Source organism: Aethalodelphis obliquidens, unplaced genomic scaffold (genome assembly GCF_003676395.1).
Source record: "Aethalodelphis obliquidens isolate GAN/ISIS:26980383/991018 unplaced genomic scaffold, ASM367639v1 scaffold41, whole genome shotgun sequence".
NCBI lineage: Eukaryota > Metazoa > Chordata > Mammalia > Artiodactyla > Delphinidae > Aethalodelphis > Aethalodelphis obliquidens.
The window spans coordinates 8701278-8718332 of NW_020837985.1; the positions used below are offsets into that span (position 1 = coordinate 8701278).

Here is a 17055-nt window from a genome sequence, read left to right on the forward strand (position 1 = left end):
AGTCAAGTAAAAATTCCAGTGTGCCAGCATGTCACGTCAGCTTCCTCCTTGTGGTTTATCCATTGTTTGCCTTCTTAGGTATTTCATTATTTCTCACTGGTACAATGTAAATAACTGAAAGAATATCCATGTAAGAAAAGAGGAAGGAAGTTGTCTGAATTCATGCTTTCTCAGCCTCCTTTCTCCCTCCTGCTTCCAATCCCTGTCAGTTAATTTGTCTTCAGGAATTAAAATTATTTGGTGGCCAGGGTACAGCCAATTAATTTATATCTTTCATGCTTTTAACTCCCTGTTATGTAAAATTAATCAGTTTTATCAATGAATTATCTGCAGAGCATCAGAGTAGTTGGAATAGGCAGTTAGTGTTCATTTTGGAACTTGAGGCTTTAAGGTTGGTTTAGAGTTTCTTACCAGTTTAAGACTCAGGAAAAATCATCTTCCCTAAATTTCACCTCTTCAAAGCCATTTTAATTTTTACACTCCTTACTAGCAAGAAGGATATCTTGCTAGCTATATCTTTCAGTGATTATGAATTTGCTGCTGTTACCTTTTGAGGGAAGAAATTCATCCAGAGCCTTAGTTTATACTTGTCAAGAGTGCAGTCTTTTTTATTGACTGGTATTTTTCCCATTTGCCTTTTGTTAACCATTTTTATTTCTTTTAAAAATACATATATAGCACTTTAAAAGGTTGCAAAGAATCAGTCTATTTTGATAAAATGAACTGAAGAAACATTTGCATGAAGACAGTATAGGAGGAAGACTCTTGAGCATGAATTTTACATGAAAAGTTCATTAATACATTTGTTAACTTATTAAAGATCCTTTTGTTTTATCTTTGCTATAACTATAAATCCTAAGTCAAATATGCCTCACCCTGAGTATTTGAAAAGTTAAATACAGTTTAGTATATAAGATTTACTTGAGCACACTAGAGTTTCAAACTCATTTACCATTATGGTATCTGATATTGTGTATTAGGAATGGTCGTTGAAACACCAGAAGACAGAATAACAGTACCTTCTAGGCTAAAACTAACTAATTTCATCGTGTGGACAGGAGGAAGTGTCATCAGTTAGGTATTCACCAGTTAGTGGTGTAACAAAATATCAAACTAAGAATAAGTATATTTGCTAACAATGAATCAAATTTAAAAATTGCTCATTTGAAAAATTGCTCGTAATTTCATCAAAATTACTTGAAATTGTATATACATAATCCCACTTAGTCCTCAAGTATATTTGATACCTGCTTTTAGAGCTTGTCATGTTGTTTAGATGGAGATCATAGGAAAACTTTTGTCTTCCCTGGATATAACTCAGCTTATTACTATGGTCTATTAAAATACCTGGTCCATTTCTGAGGTATGTGAGTTCTAACATTTGTAATTCAAATTTTAGCCCACCATGAATCATTTAGTGAACTTCTCCTAAAAATTGCACTATATATGTATAAAGATACCTAAATTAAATTCAGGTATTCAAGAAGATAAATGGCTAAAACATTTATTTATTTCAGTGGCATCTCTGCCTCCTGAAATTAAATCATCAGCTTGACTGATAGAATAAAGCACCATAGGCATGATTCTTTGATGCTGGGCGAATGCATCATCATTGTCCAAATTAAGGAAAACAACAAACAGGGAAGAGTTATTAGATAAAGTACTCTAGCTTTTCACTTATCCAGGATTGAACAGGTAATAAGTAAAAATTCTCCATAATAAGAATTCTGGCCTTCTAGCTTCTCCTACGTTCTTTCTCCTATACTGTAGTTGTTTCTCAAAAGTCTAAAGCTCTTAACCAGTTGTAAGAACAACTTTGAAGTACTGGATTGCTTCTAGGTACAAATAATTGACCAGCCAGAGCCTAATCTTATATATCTGCTCCAAATATCTAGACCAAAGCAACTGAAGATTCCCAAGTTTAATCTGACTTCAACTAGAAATATGAGCCCTCAGTAGAAAAACTGAGGTAGTGGAACTCTTGCTGCTTTGATTTCCAGCTAAATTCTTTGTACAGAGAGCTAAGATGCAAAGCATGAAGTCCTTTGCTTTCACTAGTCTTGCTGCCTTAGGCTTAGCAAAAAGAAGCTCATGAGCTAAAATTAGGGATGACCAGAGTCCAAGGCAAGTACTCATATATCACTTCTTAACTTTTATTCAGAGATACTATAGTAACTGGATATATTATTCCTTCTGAAAGTGTGCTAGTGCCACAAAAAGTATTACTGACTTTTTATGTAAGCACTTGATTTCACACCTTTTACATGTCTCAAAGCAAGCGAGATTTGAAAACTTCAAGTTAAAGGGAGTTTCTGGAGAATAAGACTTGGTGGTTGACCTTAAGAGGTCCAGAATATAATTACTTTTAAATGTTGGTTAACTGCACTCATTGAACACTTCCCAAAGTAGTGATTTTTTGCTTTAAAATTTTTGCATTTAAAGTTTTAGATTATTTCATTTTTGATTTTTAACCTGTATGTGGTACCAAAATTATAAAGAGTATAGAATACTTAGTTTTCATTTATTACGTAGCTAAAGCTTCATTTATATATAATCTCTGCCTTGAATATTGGTTGGGTTGCCTTAAAGGTTGCTAATTCTTCCAGCCTAACATCAATCTGTAGACTTCTTTGGGGAACCACTGTGGTTGGCCATTGTTAAAACCAGTGAAAACATGGAGATTACTTGATACTGTTGAGTGTGATCACAAATCCAGCCAACACAAAGAAAAGAAAATATTTGTCAAAGTTCTTAGGTTACTTGTAACTAGGTGCAGATATCATTTATATTGACCGTTCCTAACTCTTTATTTTACTTAAAATCACTTTTCTCTAGGTTAGTAACACTGAAGAAATCACCTTTGAGGCGTTAAAGAAAGCAATTGGTGAGATTTTGCTTGTTAACTCTCCTAGTGTTTTCTAGCTTATCTATATCTTAGTACTTGTCTAAATGCCAGAATTAACAGAGGCAGCATGGCAAGTGTATATACTGTCGATTTCTATATAAATATATAATCAATTTATTAGCTTATGTTCTTCAGACTTTTGTAATTGTCCTGTCTTGTCATAATTATTTTCCTCTCTGTAGACTGACTTTTCTAGAATTATGAAAGCATATCACCATGTATTTGAATTCTTCCCTTATTTGGTGGCCAACATTGAGGCTGAGTGAATTTATGAGAAATAGTGAATGTATTTCCTTTTATAGGAGATGGGCAGGTGAATAATTCTGAGAGAATTACATAGAATGACTTTTAGTAGGCATATAGCAGTGTAATTAGAAGCGTGTTTCTAATGGGGTAAGAGAAAGGAGCTGGCTGAAATTGTCAGCAGGCACAGTCGTCACATTAATCCTTGGTATTTTATCAGTGAGAACACTGAGGCAGAGAAATTAGCAACTCTCGTGAGATCACAGAGCTAGTAAATACTGGAGACAAATTTCATACCCAGGTCTGACTGACTCTAATCTTTTCACTTATGTTTGCATAAAATAGTACTCTGATTTTTTTTTGTCCTGTAGCCTTTATGGAAATAAATTTTACCTTACATAATTTGCCTCTTTTAAAAATTTTTAAATGATTCCTTCAATTAAGTATTAATATAAATTCCTGCTAAGCTCATGATGCCTCGATCTCAATTCATTTCTAATTGGTAAAGCAATAGAGGGTGGAAATTGACTTTCACGATAGAGAGTGGAAATTGGCTCTCAATTTTTAAGAAATATTAGAATAAGAAAATCATTAACAAGGGTACCCATCATACATGAAATAAAATCTGACCTTTTTCAGCTTAATCCATTAGAGGATTTTTTTTCTTATTGTAATATCAAATTTGCCAAAATAAAATTAATTGAATTTAATAAGCAATTTTTGAACACCCATTGTGTACAAGATACTGTGAGACATTTAAAAATTAATAAGACATGTTGAGGTACTTACAGTCTGGCAATGGTTCTCAAAGTATGTCTTTGGACCCCTGGAGCTTTGGGGAAGACTCTTCCAAGGGATCCTTCAAGTCAAAAAGTATATGCAGCACAATACCAAGACATTACTTGCCTTTTTCCTGCATGGATTAACATGAATGAAGGCAGTGGCGTCAGACTGTACTAATGGTCATTGAATTCTTCAGCACCACACATCCCCAGTTATTTATGTATGTATGTATGTATGTATGTATGTATGTATGTATGTATGTATGTATGGTACGCGAGCCTCTCACTGTTGTGGCCCCTCCCATTGCGGAGCACAGGCTCCGGACGCGCAGGCTCAGCAGCCGTGGCTCACTGGGCCCAGCCGCTCCGCGGCATGTGTGATCTTCCCGGACCGGGGCACGAACCCTTGTCCCCTGCATCGGCAGGCGGACTCTCTCAACCACTGCGACACCAGGGAAGCCCACCCGTTATTTTTAAAAGGCAAGATTTCTCTTAAGAATGCCTTTGAAGAATCAGTATAAATGATTAATTTTATTAATCTCATCCCATGAATACATGCCTTTGGGGAGCACATATAAAGCACTTCTTTGATTGCTTTTATTTGCAAGCAGAACTAGTTGGTTTTTTTAAGGAACGTCACTTTTACTTTAAAAAAAAAAAAGAAAACCTGTGGTATTTGAAGGGAAGCTGTCACTTCAAGAGAAAAAAACCACCCTGACATTATTTGCTCCCAGTGATAAAATTAGCACTTTTTAACAAAATTAGAGTTTTGAAGCTTATGTCTGCTGGTGCAAGTTTGACAGTTCCCCAATATTTATTTAAAGACTTTTCTAATGAGATCAGTGATAATAACTAACAAATGTGAATTTAAAGAGTATTTTACAGTGAAATATGTCTACATTTAGAGGGTCTGCATAAATCAGTGGAGCAATATTCCAAATGACCTTGCATGATGTTACAAAACCATACATGAGTAAAGCTCTATTCAAACTGTAGAAGAGACCAATAGATGTTAATATAACCAATTACAAAAAGTTCATTAATAAGGTTTCAAATTCCATATTGCAACTAACTTTGAAGAAACTACAGTTTGTCATGTTTTGTTGTAGTGTCCAAGAAGAAATAGCTACAATTCTGTGAAAAGGCTATTTATTGAATTACTCTTTCCCAGTCCATACCTGTGTGAGTTTAGTTTTTCTTTATATACTTCAACCAAAATAACATATTGCAGTGGATTGAATGCATCTGCAGGTAGAATCCAACTGCTTCTATTAAGTCAGACATTAAAGAGATTTGCAAAAATAGAAAACAATGCCATTCTCTTCACTAAATCTTTTCATTTTAGAAAATGTTATTTTTTCATGAAACAATTATTTATGTTAACATATAGTGGTTTCATTTCTTTAATGCATTTAATGAATATTTTTTAAGTCTCTCATTTTTATATTGTAATATGGAAAATATCAAATGATGTAATACATAAAGAAAGCAATTTGGCTTTCTTAATAATTTTTCAGAGTATAAAGGAGTCTTGAAACAAAAAGTTTGAGAACTACTGGACTAATGCATGGAAAAGAAACTTGCTGCCTGCAGGCCAAATTTAGGTAGAAGTATTATTTTCAGCAATTGGATTTGAATAAAGACCAGGGATGTACACTCATCTTGCCCAAGTCCTGTTTTTCTTACTGCTTTTAAAACATTTATGTTTCCTGCCTAGCCTCTGGCACATTTGAGCTTGTGACCCTAATCTAGTGAACACGAGAGATGTGATCATAATTCTGTATTATAGTCATTCAGAAAAAGTACATAAATTCGACAACTTTGTTAACCTGCCACAATTTCAGAGGGGGGAAAATAAACCTATTTCGTTTGTACCTGATATATCCATTTTTTAAAACTAGCTAATTGTTACAGTTTGTCTACCTGAAGAGAAGCTTTGTTTTTGAAGAACCTTGAACAGATTGTGTTTCATCTTATGAAATTCTTGACCAGGAAAAATAAAAAAGCTGAAGAGTTACTGAGTTGTTACTGTAGACCATCAATAAATAAGCCATTAATTAGCCTTCTTTTCAGATTCTTAAGCAAATAGACATAGTTAATATATGTATCAAAATGACAGACATTTATTATTTTATTATCTCACAAACTTTGGCCAGACCACACGTCATCTTAAGAGTTAAAAAAATCCCTTTTCAAATCGTGGAAGATAAATGGAAAAGGCTAAAACAATATGGTTCCGCATGACCCTATCTATATTTCAATCACACCATTCACTATCAAGTTTAGCAGACTTTTAATTTAGTACCTCATATGTGCAAGGGCATGATTATTAATAAAAGAATCATCCTTCAGGAAGGGCCTTGAAGTTGTTGAACTTGTAGGAAGTTGTCATGCGTCTGCTTTTATTTGGTAAGAGAGACAAAGGTAGTCTTATGAGAAAGGGTTTTGTGCTGTGTAGTTTTTAAATTTTTTTACATCTGGGCTTTCTAGCCTTCACTAAGACACTTCAAGGATGTCACACCTTTTGCTTTTTTCCCTATACAAGTAGTCCTATAAATCACCCTTATTTTTTATTTATAGATCATTTGCTCTTATGGTCATTGGCAAGGTTCTATGAAATTTTTGTATTCCTTTTAATGGGTCTTTTTAAACATTTATATAGATACCAGTGGAATGGAAGAACAGGAAAAGGAAAAGAGACGTCTAGTGATAGAGAAATTCCAGAAAGCACCTTTTGAAGAAATAGCAGCACAGTGTGAATCCAAAGTAAGTGAACACATGGTGAAGGGGGCGGGGGGTGGACTTTGACTTCGTGGACGCTGTCCTGGTAATTGGTAGGTAGATTCCAGGCTTCAGGCAGATCAACAGAATCCACGAGGTAGTGGATTTGATAGGGACTGAAAGCTGAAGACATAGCTGTGAAGCCTAAATAATTTTTTTGTGTAATGTCAGCTGATGGGAATGGCAGATCCCAAATTAAATGTTAACGATTGTTATTGCTTTGAAAGTGTTTTTGCAGTGGTTTTCAATGATTTTGCTGTAGGTATTTTGTGTGGCTATTGATTTTGTTTTTACCAGTGAGACTAGGAACGGAATAAAAGAAACTTTACATTAAATTCCAGTCTATGAGACAGATAAAACCAAAACATTAAAGCATTCTATACCATCAGTTTAATAGTTAGAGTTATGCTTTGTCCTTTAAATCACACTTGTATTATTACATATGGGTATTTGGAAAATGATAGATCCATTCTTAACATTTTTTTTTTTTCTCCTTTGTAGGCAAATTTCCTTCATGACAGACTTGCTCAAATATTGGAACTCACCATACGGTAAGAGTTTTGATACTACAAGAGCAATAAAGCAACAAAATAGAAACCATTAGATCCCTATAAATTTGTGGCTTTTTAAGTAATTGTGCTTTTCATTTAGGGTAAACACAAGATCATACAGGTCTCTGTCTCAGTGGTTTTTCTGTTTACTGGATTGTCTGATACCATTTCTTGTCCAGGGGGCTTCTAGCTTTTCTACCTTTCCTTATTAGACCATTTATTCCTTTAAAATGGTCCTATAAGGACATTTGAGTAATTGGAAGACTCTTATTCTAATGATATGTTTAAAAAGGTAATTTCTCAGATTTAACCATTGTGACCTATAAAAACTACAGTTTTATATGGTTCAACCTCATAGTTCTTTCCAGGGCAATAATGATTCTACCTATGCAGATGGCTCACTTGAATTATTAAATTTTACTTGAGTTTTCCTAAGTCATGTCTATTTGTGTCCTGTTATTAGTTATAGTCGGCCCTGCATATCCGCAGGTTCTGCATTCGCAAATTCAACCAACTGTGGATCAAAAATATTGGGGGAAAAAAAAATTCCCAGAAAGTTCCAAAAAGTAAAACTTGAATTTGCTGCATGCTGACAACTATTTACATAGCATTTACATTGTATTAGATATTATAAATAATCTAGATACGATGTAAAGTACAAGGGAGGATGTGTGTAGGTCATGTGCCAGTAGTGCTCCATTTTATATAAGGGGCTTGAGCATCCAAGGATTTTGGTCTGTGTGGAGGGTCCAGGAACCAATCCCCTGTGGATACCATTGAACGATTGTATCTTATGCTCCAAAAACATAAGGTATCTAATATCGGTTTTTCTGTGTCTATTGGTTGTTAAGTAATGAAGCACATGACAGAGGGAGAGAAAAACTCCAGGTTCCGCCTAAGGAAAGAACCTCTGCATATTCTTATATTGACTTCAGTGTGGAGACTGGTCTGTGTATAATGTGGCACAGTAAAGGAGCCGTAGACAGAAATTGTGCTTCTGAAATTTTTTTTTACATTGCCGTATCTTTTATATTTTCAACTTGATTAACTAAATCTGTTTTGCTTCAAACCCTGTATGTATCCTTATAAACAGAATAAACAGGTAGATGCTCGAGGTCAGTTGCTTTTTTTTTCCCCCAGCCTTTTTTCTGCCTTCATACGCAAAGCATGTTTTCATCACTTTAACATCTTATTCTAGCCATTTACCACCAATACTGCCCCCCCCCGACTAAGTTGAGAATCACTCATTTATAAAAGTTCAGAACAGAGAATCAGACTAAAATATGCAATATACTCTATACCTTAGATTCAGAGAAAATTGCTGGGTGTGGGCATTTACGGACAACCTAAAAGTTGAGAGTTAAGTTTTATTTGGGGACCTTGCTGAGGACTATAGCCCGGGAGACAGCCTCTCTGGTAGCTCTGAGGAACTGCCCGGAAGAGGTAAGGGAGGAGCCAGGAAATATAGGAGTTTTTGGCTGGAAAAAACCATGTAGTCAAACATCAAAAGATCACTGCTAATCACAAAGAGCAGACATCTGAGGTTGGTGATTTTCGTGCTTTTCTATGCATGGGAAGGTGCAAGGATCTGGGTTCATTGAAATTATTCCTTAGACATGCATCTTAACTGTTTAGGGCCAGTATCCAAAGAACAGGATGCTCCCTGTTTTTCTCCATCCTGAATTCCCCTCAGGGCGCACCATTGTAGGCGACTGCAGTGGCTGATGGCTTGATCTTGCAGAACTGGAAAGGCAGGCAACACTCCCTGTCCACAGCTTCTTTGATGCCTGTTAATTGTAACAGTAAATATCTGCTGCTTTATATTTGTTGTTTTTACTAATCCTCCCCACAGTCCTGAAAAGTTAGGTAGATCCTTTCCCCCCCACCCCAGGTAAAGACACTGAGGCTTAGAGAAGTAAAGTAACTAGCTGAAGTTTATCCAGCTAGTGAGTGGAAATAATCAAAATTCAAATCCATAACTCATGTTCTTAAAAGAAATGTTGCTAGAGACCACCATGTTACATTTAATCACACTATCATAACTATATGGATTTAATATTTTAGAATAAGTATTATGACTAATTCGGTTTCATTGGTACTGCAACTACTAATAATAATATGTATTTATTAAGCCTTACTGCTAATAGTTATTTACTGAACACTTATCGTGTTCTAGGCACTGTGCTAAGTGCATTCTTTCATTTAGTGTTTACAACAGATTTTAAAAAGATGTAGTGATTATTTTTACTTTACAAATGTAGAAACAGATGCACGTACAAGTTTGGTAATTTATCCAAGGTCACCTAGTTAGGAAGTAGTAGTTTTGGGTACCTTACATGATACAGAGAAATGAAATAGACTTCTTAGTGTACCTTCAGGGTTTTCAGTTTCTATTTGATATATTTCCTCTTGTTAATTTGCCTCATTCTAACTACCAGATAGAGAAAAGAGTTTGTATGCTTGAGAAAAGAAACAAAATAAGCAATATTATATCTCAGTTTCCATTGTTCCTTCATTCACTTTGACCTTAGTACAATAAGAAAAAAATTACAAGGAATGCAAAGGAGCAGGAAAATACAGAAAAAGAATAAGCAGCCCCACAGATGATTGATCCAATTATTGGAATTAGTAGACAATGACCTTAAAAGAACACACACACATATCAAAGAATTTAAAGGAAAAAATATGTATATTTTAGGAGAGAAATGGAAAGTCTAAAAAAGAACCAAATTGTAGTTCAAGAACTGAATGTTATGATATCTGAAAGAAAAAAATGTCATTGGATGGGCTTAATAGTATATTGGACATTATAGAAGAATTCGCATATATTGTTCATAGGAGTATAAATTGGTACACTTGGCAAAACTTCGGCAGTGTCTTATAAAGTTAAACATATACCTGCTCTTGATCCTGTAATCCCATATCTCAGTATTTGCCCAGAGAAATGAAAACTTAGATTCACAAAAAGACATGTACATGAATGTTTTAGCAGCTTTTTTCATAATTACCAGATGCCCATCAACAGGAGAATGGAGAGAGAGTAGACAAATAGTGGTACTCTTACAATAGTGAAATACTATTCAGCAGTAAAAAGGAACACATTTTGGGGGTAAATTTTAAAAAATGCATTGAGCAAAAGAAATCAAACATAAACGAGTATAGCTTGTATGGACCATTCCTATAGGCTGTATAGACCATGTGAAATTCAAGAACAAGTGACACTAACCTTCAGTGACAGGGATCAGAACATAGTTACTGTTGGATGTGGGTGTATGTGTACAGGTATGTGGGAGTAGGGAGAAATTGGTTGAGGACACAAAGGACCTTTTTTGAATGATGAAAGTGTCAGTATCTTTATCTATGGTAGAGATAAGAATGAAGTAATGAATTGAGGGAAGAACATTGGTATCATGTGACAAAAGATCAGTCTCCGAAACTGATAAAAGAAAAATAGCTGAGTAGAAATACAGGCAGTGGACTCAAACAGACAATTCATTTTAAAAGAAACGCAGAATGGATGCAAATCTACAAAGGTATATAGCATTAGTAGTAACCCGAAATGTGAAAATAAAAGAAAGAATGAATTCCCTTTTGCCTGCCAGAGTACCAAAGATTAAAATAACAAGAAAGAATGATTATACCCAATATTTATAATGGTGTAAGAGGATGGCTACACTCAGATGTTGAAAGTATGAATTGCCAGTATTATGGCAATGTGTACCAGTCTCAAAAATGTAAATACACTTCGATGCAGAAATTCTGTTTGTAAGACTATAAACCAAGGAGACAGGATAAAATTATGTATAAGAATAGACCTAGGGGCTTCCCTGGTGGCGCAGTGGTTGAGAGTCTGCCTGCCGATGCAGGGGACACGGGTTCGTGCCCCGGTCTGGGAAGATCCCACGTGCCGCGGAACAGCTGGGCCCGTGAGCCATGGCCCCTGAGCCTGCGCGTCCGGAGCCTGTGCTCTGCAACGGGAGAGGCCACAACAGTGAGAAGCCCGCGTACTGCAAAAAAAAAAAAAAAAAAAAATAGACCTGTCAGCATTATTTATGATAATGAAAAGTGAACCTACGTCTGTCCGTTGAAGTAAATCAATTATAATATATCTATATATTGAAGTACCATGCAGTGGTCATCAAAAGAAGTTAATATATGTATATATAAGATTTTTTACTAGTGAAACAAAGCAAGCTTACATGAGTGGGTATAGCATAATCCCACTGTAAAAATTATATATACATATATTCAGAGGAGAATGTCTAGTGCAGACTTAAAAACAGCTTGGTACCACTGTGATCTATGTGCCATGCCACCTTGTAGCTGGCCCGCAATTCCGTCACACTGATCCCTGCGATGAAGGAGCCTCACTCTGCTGCTGGCAGGTAGTAGCGAGAGTGCTCCGTGAAGTGAACAGCTTTGCAATGCACCTGTTGACGATGCCTCGCTCTTTTACAGCCCTCCTCCCAGTCCATCAGGAACACTGACCATTACTTCTGGGCACGCCCAATACCAGTCTGTCCCGGTCTACGAGATGAAGTTTCCAGATCTGTGTGTGTACTGAGTGGCTCACGAAGACCTCAGCATAAAGCCTAAAAATTAGGGCCAAGCTGAGTTTTCAGGGTTTACTTAATGTGTGTTAACATACTTCGTGAAAATTATGATGGAATTTATCTTTAACCGAATGCTTGGCATATCAGATTAGATATTTTGCAGCTATATTATATGATTTAGAGTACTTTTGAAGATAGGTTTATGCCATGTTAATTTCTTTTTAGGTTCCCGATGGCTTTTAAAATTGAACGTATATTGGTCTCACATTAATTGTTAAATAGTATATTTAAAAACTTTCACAAACATGTAATTTAAAAAAAAATTAAGCCTTCAGAGGGTTGAAGATGTATCAAGTGTCTACTGTATTTCTTAGACATCTACGCAACTGCTTAAAATTAGAATTGCTGTTGTTTTTCTTTATCTGCAAAAGCAAAAACGTACAAATATATTCCTATCCTGGAGCAGCAGAACTGTTCTGTGGCTCTTGGTCCCCATGTTCTAGATGTCGTGGTGCGCATCCCTCCGTTCGTTCGCTGTAACGGTATGTGACAGTCATTCCTCACCTTGTTTGTGGAGATGACATTTACTGAGTAATATTCCTAGAATATGACCCTAAAATCTCCGACTTTAAAGTGTCTAATTCTTGTAATACTGTGTTTTCTGCCAAAAGTTTGACCGTTCTACTTGAGAGTCTCAGAGCTTGCTCTTGGAGTACTGAACTGTGCAATATTTTTTACATCATTAGATGTTTTAGTTTACAGACTATGCTTTGAAATTATAGTAGTATTTTGCTGTGGCTCCATTAATTAAATGAGCTATATATTTAGTATAGGAAAAAAAGACATTTAAAACAGCTACTAGTTCACCTGTGAAGAGTGTGTACATTTTGATTTCTGTTGAGAGCATATTAATTTACATTTTAATATTGTGCAGTTTTTAAATCCTTATAGTCAAAAAAGGCCCCGAATGGACTTTCAGTTTGTAAGATTTGAACTGCAACTTGTATGCATCTCTGTTTAGGATTTGTGATATTACATTTGAAAAGAGTGCCTATGGGTTTAGCAATCAAGTGTGCTATAGATCGTCAATTTAAGCTACCAAGATTACACGTGCTGACAGACTTACAGTGTTCTTAAAATTGTGTACATTTTAGTGAATTCCATCACATGGCAAAAATGAACAATTTTCTTTGCAACTCATAAAATTCTTTTAGGACATTTTAATAAAATAATCTGTTTATAATTCTACCTTTTCAGATTTGATTCCCTTTTACATAAAACAATATACATATCAAAAATTGTAACCCAAAAAATAATTGCATTTTTAGTCTTTAGATTTCGTTTGAAAAATTGCAGTGAAGAAAGGCATGTTATTACTTGGTGTTTACAATTATTTGGGCACCTTTAGTAGAAACAAAAAAGTGAGGAAGTAATAATAGAACAAGCATACTCAAAATTTTTTTGAATTAAACCAAAGTACAGCATCTTGAAACATCTTGCAGAAGATCCTAGTCTTTTTAAACCTATCAAATGATACTCAAACATCCTGGGTGGTTTACTCACTGTTGATAACAAGACATTGTTTTCCAAGTGATAGTGCAGTCACCACTTGGGGGGTTAAATGGCCCCCATTGCAGCTGTCACTGTAACTTTACCTCTTGACGAGGTAAAATGTTTCACCATTTAATAGGCCAAGTTTTACGTTTTTTTAATTTCCCTTTTTTTCTGTATTTTTAAAGAAAGATTGTGTAAAAATCTAAGCAGGGGGACATGCAAAAACAATCATCATCCACTTGGATGTCATTTTATAGATTAACACTGTGTGCTTTTGTATGAAAAAATATATATAATTTAATAGTATAAGAAAAGAAGATATATATTCATTTGCACTCATGCAAAACAAACTTTGCTCTACAAACTTTCATGTTTCTCTGTGATTTAAAAATGCATGTATAGCATGTAAAGGAAAACCATTTCAGTTAATGTTTATCACACCTCTTGGTCTGTTTTGTAAACTGTAGATTTGGGTTTTGTGGGATTTTTTTCCTGTTGTAGTTGTTTTTAAATCACAGTAGACTTCTGTATATCCTAGATTACTGAACTGGTCTTGTTAACAACGATTCCCAAGAAATGAGGGGTCTTTTCTTAGGCTTTCTGTCCCTTCCAGGAGATTGCAGGAGATCCTGCACGTCATAGGTATGCCTACTATATTACAGCCAGTTTGGATACTGAAAGTTTAGGATGTGTTGAAGTTCACTGTATTGCTATATTTTTGTAGATATTTAAAACTCTTAATAAAAACTGTTAATCATTCTCTTTTTGCTATATACTGTTGCTTATATCATTCATTTTTTTCCTTGACATTGAATAGTTAACATTGAAATGTTCCTCCTATACTTGTGTTGTCTTTGCTTATATAGTCATTGGAGTTAACCTAAACACACACACACTTCCTTAATACTTCTGAACTCATTATCTTTTAGAATCATAATACTGTACTTAACCAGCAGTTAACTTCCCCTTCCTCTCAATATCTCTTTTCTTCCTTTCTGAAAATGGTACTGATTTGTTTTATTCATGCCAATATATGTACTAAATGTACTAAATTGAGTTTTTTGAAATGTAACAGTTCACTGTGCAATTCATATGTAAGCAATAAAACAAAATCAAATTACTTCTGTATACGTACATTTTTGTAATAGCCATTGCATTTATTAAATTAAACGTATTCACTATTTTGCTTTAGTTAAAAATGAAGAACTTCAGTGAAAATCAAGCCGCCAAACGGATTCATCCTCACATACATTGGAAGAATCAGAACCATAACTGCAGTCGTGGTAAGATACAAGCTAAGATTCAGCTCTTAGTGTGTGCCTGTGAAAGCACGGTTTCCACCTTTGCATTAGTCTTACTGTTTGTATTTTCAACCCTACCCCTTTGCTGTGTAAGTTACATGAAGCCTCTCTCTAAAACGATAGCTCCTCCCTAGTACCCTCTGCCACCTGGTCTGCTCTCCTGCCGCCGGCAGGAAAGCCCACCATAGCCAGATGGGCTTCGGGGACTTCCTTTAGCAGTTTGGCAGAGCAACGAGGAGCACGGGCTCTGGCTTCAGACCCCACCCTGCCACTCCTGGCCGTAGCCTTAGGCAGTGACGGAACTTTGAGCTTTGAAGTATGTAAAATGAGGAGAGTATGTTCTGCCCTCGGAGGTCATCTGTTGAGGGGTAGATGAATCACTTAGAAGAGGTTCCTCGTGTCATGCCTACGTGGCACAGACTAGACACTGAGTCAGTGTTTGTCATGAATAATCCTTGAGTTCACCATGCATAGCATCTTAAGCAACCTGGGCAGCTGTCTCAGTTCTGCAGTCTTAGGCCAGTCATTCCAGTTTTCTGAACCTGTTTTCTTTAGGTGTACAATGAGCAGCCTGTGTGATACACTCTCTCATGCATTTTCTTTTCAGCTGTAATTGGTTGCGTCCTGTTCTCTCATCTGATACATAAGTTCACATGAATGAAAAAGCAGAGCCAGTGTGTAGCATCGAGCCCTGCCTCTTAGTTTTGCTATATTACATTCGCCTTGTACTTACACTTTGAGTCACAGGCAGACTTGGGAAGCCAGTAACTTAGCCTAGGTTCTCCCAAAGCAGAGCCGAAGACAAAGGCTTACATGTAGGAATTGCTCTGGGAAGTGATTCCAGGGAACCCCAGCAAGGGACCGGACCAGTGAAGTGCAATGAGAAAAAGCTCATTAAGAGGGTTTATTTATGAATTACCAGCACCATAGGTGACTGGAGATCCATCCTACCGGACAGCCTGAGGAGTCTCATGAACTAATCTCAGAACTGTCCACCCAGGTGATGAAAGGGGGGGAAGCATGTATGCTCCACTTCTGTTCTTCATGGTCAAGGGTGGCCCTGTTGACATTAACTCCCCCGCGCTTTTGGATTGTGTGTGCTTGAGTGCCGGGCAGTTTCGCAAGGCGTGCCGTGCCTTTTTCTCAGAGAAGTCCTGTGTCGCATGCACGAAGGGTAGAAGTGCAGAAGGCAGGCGTTGTCAGATTCCACCCCCGTGCATGAGGCGGGTGGAAGCCTGTGTGGAACCGGTTATCATGGCAGGATCTGGAGTAAGGGTTGGATGATGTGAAGTCAGGCAAAAGATACCCAGTATAGCACCACCTAGTGTGGTATTTACAAGGACAAGATTAAATCTAGGAGCATCAGATTTATAATTTCATGTTTCCACCATCTTAGTTTAATGAGTCAAGGGAGAGATTTTTTAAAGATGGGAGACTTTAGGGCATGTTTGCATGCTGATTAGAATGATATAGAAGAAGAGAGGGATGAATTGATATAGAATAAAAAGGAAATGTTTGCAGGAATCAAGCCCTGGAAAAGGCAATAGGGGGGTACTGTACCCAGAGCGTAGGTGGAGGGGTTGACCTTTGACATGGATAAGGAACACTTTTTTCATTGAAACAGGAAGGAAGACAAAGACCGCCGGTAATTTTGTAGCTTTGGTGGCAAGAAGATCAGGACATTCCCACGGGAAAACTTCAGTTTTCTCAATGGAGTATTAGGTGAGGTCATTGTAGCCATGTGCCTTGCATTTCTGCATGTCTTGTGAACAGAGACACTATCTTTATTCTGGATTATCTTTTTTAAGGATATAGTACATCCTACAGACTTGGAACACAGAGATAGCATCTCCCTTTGGAGCCAAGGACAGACATGCTTCTTGTCCTGTATAATACAGATGATCTCTTTTCTGGGGTAAAAGGCAGGCTTGTGGCAAATAAATAAATATTTTAGGTTCCCTGTGTAATGAAACCCACCCTGTGTGTAGGTGTTACCTGACCCTCTTTGCATTGGCCCAGGGCTTGAGGAACCAGCATAAATTATCATACTCAGGCTACTGCCATTACTGTAAGTAATAAAGTCCTTTGTCTCTGACCCAAGCATCTCGTATCTTCTGCCAGCATCCATGAAATGCAGACCAACTTGTTAAGTTACAAATAAGGTAAAATCTCAGACCCTTCCGCTCTGGACAGTTCTCAGCTGAGAGCAAGGGGAGGTGTGGAAGGTTTGAGGAGAGGAGGAAAGGGACCAAACAGTTGTCTTGGAGAGCAGAAAACTCAGCTTACTAAGAAAAGGTTGAGCATCCATTTGAGGTTTCTGTGGTCATGAGCTTCAAGGGAAGTGGGTCAGCTCAGTTGCTTTTGTCCTTCAGCAACATTCAGCTG

The 17055-nt window shown here is 36.6% G+C and overlaps 1 protein-coding gene across 8 annotated transcripts in view; it reads left to right on the top strand.

Annotated features, from left to right (window-relative positions):
* EFR3A (EFR3 homolog A) overlaps positions 1-17055 on the top strand; it is a 180270-nt gene that overhangs the window by 79567 nt on the left and 83648 nt on the right. For 5 of the 8 annotated variants that reach the window (XR_003438377.1, XR_003438378.1, XR_003438379.1 and 2 more), the window contains exons 20-23: positions 2836-2884; positions 6593-6696; positions 7213-7262; positions 14562-14652. Coding sequence is in view for 3 of the 8 variants with exons in the window: in XM_027132483.1 (XP_026988284.1) it covers positions 2836-2884; positions 6593-6696; positions 7213-7262; positions 8114-8306 (396 nt within the window). In the remaining 5 variants the exon portion in view is untranslated. Of the gene's footprint in view, positions 1-2835; positions 2885-6592; positions 6697-7212; positions 7263-8113; positions 11035-11720; positions 14500-14561; positions 14653-17055 lie in introns of those variants that run through there. The other 3 variants (XM_027132483.1, XM_027132485.1, XM_027132484.1) reach the window with 2 other exon arrangements.